This window comes from Pygoscelis adeliae, unplaced genomic scaffold (assembly GCF_000699105.1).
Source record: "Pygoscelis adeliae isolate BGI_AS28 unplaced genomic scaffold, ASM69910v1 Scaffold101, whole genome shotgun sequence".
NCBI classification, from domain to species: domain Eukaryota; kingdom Metazoa; phylum Chordata; class Aves; order Sphenisciformes; family Spheniscidae; genus Pygoscelis; species Pygoscelis adeliae.
Genome location: NW_008824238.1, coordinates 8258283 through 8265360, shown reverse-complemented (window position 1 = coordinate 8265360; position 7078 = coordinate 8258283). Strand labels below are relative to the sequence as shown.

At 42.3% G+C, this 7078-nt stretch overlaps 1 protein-coding gene across 1 annotated transcript in view; it reads right to left on the bottom strand.

Moving 5' to 3' along the window:
- Window positions 1-247: 247 nt before the first annotated feature.
- Window positions 248-7078, bottom strand: part of CPA6 (carboxypeptidase A6) — a 122923-nt gene continuing 116092 nt past the window's right edge. The window contains exons 11-12 of the mRNA XM_009335080.1: window positions 2070-2154; window positions 248-435 (exon numbers count right to left, since the gene is read on the bottom strand). Of these exons, the coding sequence (XP_009333355.1) occupies window positions 248-435; window positions 2070-2154 (273 nt within the window). The remainder of the gene's footprint in view (window positions 436-2069; window positions 2155-7078) is intronic.

The following is a 7078-nucleotide window of genomic DNA, read 5'->3' as shown; positions in this document are numbered from 1 at the left end:
CAAAAAGAACAGACTATTTTACACCAAACTGGTAACTAAGTTAGTATATCAACTTTATGGACTTTTGTAGAGCAGATATTAAATGATTTTTTCCATTTCTCACCAAGTAAATCTGGTAGAAACAATATGATATTTCCCATTAGCTTCTGTAATTTCAAAGTGGCCAAGCTTAGAATGGCAACTGAGCACACTGAAAGGCATCAGCACTGGGAGTAAAACACTCACTTCCAGCTCCTAGAAATAGCTCTCAGTGGCATTTCTTCAGCAGATGAAGAGTTATATTTTTAACTGCAAGCATGGTCTCTGTGCAGGTTGGTTTGATCAGCGTCTCGGGAAGTAAAAATCCAAAATGGCCGGTGTCACGCAGCTCAAACGCAAATGCGTAGGGGATGCCATTTTTGTAGGCCCAGTCCATAGAGCTACCAGAACTCACATCTGAAAGAGGGAATTCAGAGAAAATTTTAAAAAATGTTAAATGTAGGTCATGTTGAAAGCACCAGAGGGTTCTTGTGGCATTTTGTCTCCAGGACTCAGTGAATATACTTGCAGCTCCAGCTGTTGCTTGCCCTGATCCTGAAGACCCTTCAGAGAAGGGCATGGGCACCCAGCACCTGGTGAAAGGTGCTCAGCACAATATGGATTAGACCCTTGGTTTTCACAGGAAAAAAATTAATGGCTTCTTTGTGTAAAGCAAAACTTTAATAATATGTTTGATTTAGAATAAAGCCTCAAACTGTTCTTGTCCCCAGGCGCGTGCAGTCTAAAATCTTTGCTTCCACAAAGATCTCCCAGCTGGACTGGAAATCTGCATGCTCCGAGGTTTAACTTGGGCTTTTTAGGCAATTCCTTTGCGTGGAGAAGGGAGAAAGTTGATAAAGTGATCTACCTTCTTTTCAAAGTGCTTTTAAAATTCTTTTCTCTTAATTTCTGTCTTGTTTTCTCACCATTTCCTTACAGCGTGAGAGCATTTGCATAGGTGGTGTCTAATATTAACAAACCTTCCCGAGGAAGTGTGCTTCTTATGCTTTCGTTATCTCCATATGTTGATTACCCAAGACACTTATATTTATATAAAGATCCATCTCTCATGTGGCCTGCTGTCTTCTGTGCAATTCTGGCATTAATTCACACTGCTCTTCCTTTGACATAGTGACTGACTGCACTGTAATGAGCGTAAGATGACAACCGTGCTGTGAGATGGAGGCCCACAATATAGTGGAGCTCTAGCCAAAACACAGCAACAGCAGAGGAGATGCAGGAGGTTACTTGTGAAAAATCTTGCTATTTACTTAAGCTTCTCACTTCTTCAATGATGTCTGTTATCATTACCGTGAGCATTCAGGCCTCATAGTTGCAGTAAAAAAAAAAGTGTCTCGTTGAAACCTATTGAACTTCTTTTTCTCTTACCTGTCCATGTGGAGGGCTTGCCTGACAAATATTGTTACATATTTAAAAGGCATATTTTAAAGATATTTTGTTATAGGGAAAAATGCATTTGAAATTGCTCTCTGAAAAATGGAAAATGTCCAAATAAAGATACTGTTGCTATCATTTATCATCATCTAGACACAGAGACATTTGAAACCTAGCTTTTAAAGACATCACCCTAAATTTTAGAATGAGCTCTATGAATAGCTGTATCTATCACAATTGCACAGGAGAGGCAAAGTAATGGTGAAAAATAAAACCTACTTTGAATTATTTCCTCCCAGATATTTTATAACTTAGTAGTGCATTTACAGTATCTGATAAAGATAGGCTTTTTAAGATGTTGGTTTAGCTTTCTGTTTTTAAAAATCTGTTTTTATATGTTCTGAACATGTTATTTGCTGGCTTTTGCTTCTCAAATGCATTACATTTTAATCTCTTTTATTGCATCAGTTGAGTTAATCTTACTGCAATCAACTGACTGAATCGGTTACAAAACTTCATCTTCTGCCTTCTTCACCATTCACAACTGGAACAAAGTTCACTTTAAACAGTGTTTGCTTTCTTTGTTATAATAAGGGTAATCTTCTTCTTACTATAGGTAGGTCAAAGTCACAAACCTGTGCCAGAGGAAAACTTACACAAAGTGCTAGATGCAGGTCCATATCTGTATCTTATACCATAGGCTGACTGAAGAGCGTTAACAGCATTATAGGCTGCTGTTTCCTGTGTGGGGGAGAAAACCAAATACACAAATTAGACTTTGAATTACATACTGTAATGGGATTGGAACCTGAGCTATAGATCATTGACTTCCGGCACAATGCTGTGTTCTGTGAGTCCGTGGCAGCTAATTTAAAATTATCTTAAAGAATAAACGCATTATTTATTTTTATTGACAGCAATTCCCTAATTCCCTGAAAAACTTGGTTTGATATTTTCATGGCATAAAGAAGCTCACTGCACTGTCAATGATCGGCCAAATATTAAGTATTTGTAATTATAGGTATATACACCAATTTAGTGACACAACAAATTTAGGAAACGTGAGACCATGAGATGAAATAATCTCTTTTTTATGCAGTTTAAAAGCCATGCATGCATTTTCTGCCAGTACCTGTGGATGCATTTCCCAGTCCACTAAACCTCATCTCTGCTGGGCTTGTGAAGGAGAAATGATCTCTTGGTGACACTGCACAGTGGTTCAGTGAGCAGAGTGGTAAGAAGGAAGGAGGCAAATTCCACTCCTGAATCTCTGATGGACAGGTGAATGTTCACTGCTGGTCTAACTTTCTCTGGGGCCAGATGATGTAGGCTTGGAGAACTCTTTCCACTATTGCAGAAATGTGATTTCAGTACTGTATGGGGAAAATCAGCACCTATATTTCAACATCCATATGGATGCAGTTGGTTTAGGAGGTTCATGGCATCCTGTGAAACTGGGTGCAGAAGGCCTGGCCCATGGCAAATTCTGAGGGTCACATGTGGATAGTGCATCCAAACACAAAGAAAGGACACACATATTCAAAAGAAAAAGGAATATTATGATACCAAAGAAAAGGATCCTGGAGAATGTACAGCGAAGGCCGGGAACATCTAGGAAAACACAGAGCCATCTCCCTATAGAGAGCAGCAAATTAACATCTTTGGAGCTAGAAACTGCTGGACTTCGAACCACTGGATAAAGCTGCAATGGTTGTTTTAGTTGTTTTATTGCCATGAACTGAAGAGCTTTAGGTTTCAGTTTATGCAAGTCTTCATTAACTCGGTCCCTACCTTGTTATTCATCAGGCAGTAGATGAATGCACTGGGGAAGGATTACTCTATACTTGCTTTTCCGTTTATATGTTTTCCCTAACCTTCCACTTGTTTGCCATTGTCAGGAATCGGGATTCTGGCTTAATCCTCGGTCTGACCCATGCAGGCATTCCTGCTGTGGGTCTTTGTCCACCTGAGCAGAGAAGCCAGAGAAAACTGCTTTAAAATGTTATTCCAGAAAAAAAAAAGAAGTTCATTGTCACTTATTGGCCAGCAAGTAGGGCTTTGGAGAGTTTATTTTACACTGAGAACTGCTTTTAGCAAATGGAAGAGCACTTTTTTACTCCATTATAAAAATCCATCAGGCACAACTAGATTTTTTGTTTATTTGTTTCTCAGCACAGGGATGATAGTGCCGGAGACGCTGACATTTTCAGCTTGCCCCTTCTCTTCCTCTTGCCACCTCCACGAGAGAGTGCATGGAGGTAGGGACTGCTGAAGTCAATGCTGCTGGGAACTTCTGCCAGGTTGGGATGTGGTCGCCAGCCGGTGTGAGGGTTAACCTCTGACTCACCCTAACACCAGCTGAGGAGGTGGGAGGACATCCGAGGAAGGGGGAAGTGCTGTCACTTGGGACTCTTCCTCCTCTTACAGATGCCTCAACTTCTGTGAGTCATGACACACAAGACCCATGATGGCGTTGGAGGTGTTGAACCCGCTGAGGGCGGCAGGGTGGCAGTGCGAGGCCACGGTGGTGGCAGTGGGGCCTCGCAGGGCTCCGGGGAGTGGGGAGCTCCAGCTGCAGCCTGGGGCTGTTGTCTGGTGCCTGCACTGAAGCTCCAAGTACCACGCTGAGTTGCTCAACAGAAATTTGGCAAGCAGCTGTGCTTACCATCCCAGGGCCATGGTGTGGAGCTGGGACGGCCTGACAACAGGCTTGATGCCAAGGGAGCAGGAGGCAGGGCTCAGCTGACGGAGCTGAGATGGGTGGAGAGCAATGCCCTAGTAAACACACCATGAAAAGGAAAACAGCCAGAACAGAAAGAGGAGACTCCCTGTGCATGACTTATGCATTGTACAGCAATGAGACAATAGAAGCAAGCCCTGTTGAAATCTTTCTGAAGAAATAGTTTGGCAATGCCCATTTAAAACTAGCACAACAGTACTGGGTTCTGTGTAGAGGCAGCAACCATCTGGAGGCCAGACCAGGAGTGACCCAAGTCCATGTCCACCATGTAGGCAAGTGTCCCTGGGCACTATGAACTTGATGCTCTTAGCCTTGAGGGGTGCTGCTTGGATACTGTGCAGGTTGGATCCTGAATAAATCCGGGCAACCAGTCTTTGAACACCCTCAAGTAGAAAGCTTTACATAAAATGACCAGATTTTTACAAAGACATACACAAACTCAGTCATACCATATAACTTCACTGCAAACACTAAGGCAAATGACTGTACAGGAAGAAGGAAGAGGGATGAGAAGTAGGTGAAATTTAAAACTCTCAAGAGGGATGAATGTTTCTGCTGTTTTTTTCAATCTGAAAGTGCACTTTCATTTTAAGTATCTTAAAAGAACAGATTTCAGGAGAGTGTTAATAAGACAGTTGTGCCTAAATTAGAACAGAATATGCATGTTGTGACCAGTACACAGCTCTCCAGTTTCAAAGCAACTCTGAATAATTGAACACTTTAATTGAAATGGTAACTGACAGCTCACTAGAATGATATGACCCAGACAGAAACATCCTTTCTTCTGCTCAGGATTAATTGTGGCCCCCTGTTAGCACGAAATGTTTTTTATCTGCTATGCATGTGGAGTCCTACAGTTGTCCCCAGTACACTGTCCGTGTAGATCAACAAAACCTGTTCCATCAGCAGCAGGAAACAGAGATCTGCTGCTTTCCAGCTCACTGTAATTTCCAAGAGAACTGGAGAATCTGAAACCTCAGCCTAAGTCACCATTTTAGACACTTCAAATATTAAAGACTATTCATTTAGGAGCCACCAGGTGGCAGAGCCTTTGGCTGTAGGCAAATATTAAAACACACAAATAAATAAGCAACAGTATTCCATTCATTTTCACTATGATCCCTATAATGAGCTTTATAAATAACAGGAAATTACTTCAGTTTCTTATTCCAACCTCCCTGTTCTTTTTGACCCACTGCAATAAAAAGAAGTACAGAGTCCAAATACTGGCAAAATATTTAGAATTGGGATTTGGCTTCCATTTGTCCAGGACTGTTGTCAAAAATGGTGTCTTTCTTTGTCCCCTTAGGTCTGTGCTCCACTCCTTCTGATGAGAAGCGTGATCCAAGGTCTCACAAACCTGGGGAACATCTACTACACATCAAAACCTGGGTTCCTTTGGTCTAAAAGCTGTGGATGAAAAGATAGAGTGTGTGTGCTGAGAGGCAGTTACTCCCTGTCTCAGAATGGAAATAGCCCTTGAACAACAAGAACAACATGTACTGAACATTTACTGGTATGTGTGAAAACTCTCAGTTAGAAACTCCTTTTCCTTACAATGAATTTCCTGACACAGTGTCTGCTATTGCCTTACGTTACTCTGGATATTTTCATCAGATACCCAATAATCACCTACTTGCAGAGGAGATGCTGATTCTTCCAAACACCATGTCTTTACCTTTTGCTGTGTTGTCTGTCTTAAAAAAATGTTCTTGCACCTGCTGGTCTTCAAAGGAATGAGATCCTGTGTTTTTATAATTCCCAGTCTATGTTTTTTGGTAAGTAATAGTCACCAATTCACTTGGGGAGCTCCTTTCTCTTTGCCACTCCCCAAAAGAGGGTGGAGAAGGTAGAATAAAAAGATTCATGGATTTATTCACAGTCAGTGCAGGACTGGGTGGTCAGTCCCCACAAGTCTCATTTTTTAGCCGTTTAGTTTACATCTAATTTGCTCTATTTCACAGGAATGACATCAGACAGGAGAATTTTTAGTAGCTGCTGAAATTAAGTGTCTTAACAGAAATAAACCCACAAAGAGAGTTTAGTTTGTGGAGTGCTGGCTGCTCAGCCTCCTGAGAGGGCAGCTGAGTGAAACTTCAGTGAAGCTCCAGGGACTGACAACATCGTTTATTCTGCACAGGATAAATCTAAGGTGCAGTTAAGCTCCTTTGGAGTAAACTAGCTTAAACTAATAAGTTAAAAGTCACTGCAACTTTCAAGGCCAAAATGGGAGATACATAGATTCATAGAATCATTGAACTAAACTAGCTTAAACTAATAAGTTAAAAGTCACTGCAACTTTCAAGGCCAAAATGGGAGATACATAGATTCATAGAATCATTGAACAGTTCAGGTTGGAAAGGACCTCTAAAGGTCATCTAGTCCAACCCCCCTGCTGTGGGCAGGGACATCTTCAACTAGATCAGGTTGCTCAGAGCCCCGTCCAACCTGACCTTCAATGTTTCCAGGGATGGGGCATCCACCACCTCTCTGGGCAACCTGTGCCAGTGTTTCACCACCCTCAGCGTAAAAAATTTCTTCCTTATATCTAGTCTAAATCTCCCCCCCTTTAGTTTAAAGCCATTCCACCTTGTCCTGTCGCAACAGGCCCTGCTAAAAAGTTTGCCACCATCTTTTTTATAAGCCCCCTTGAGGAGAGGTGTTCCATCCCCCTGATCATTTTCGTGGCCCTCCTCTGGACCCGCTCCAACAGGTCCATGTCTTTCCTGTGCTGAGAACTCCAGAGCTGGACACAGTACTCCAGGTGAGGTCTCACCAGAGCAGAGTAGAGGGGCAGAATCACCTCCCTCGACCTGCTGGCCATGCTTCTTTTGATGCAGCCCAGGATACGGTTGGCTTTCTGGGCTACGAGTGCACATTGCTGGCTCATGTCCAGCTTTTCATCCACCAGTACCCCCAAGTCCT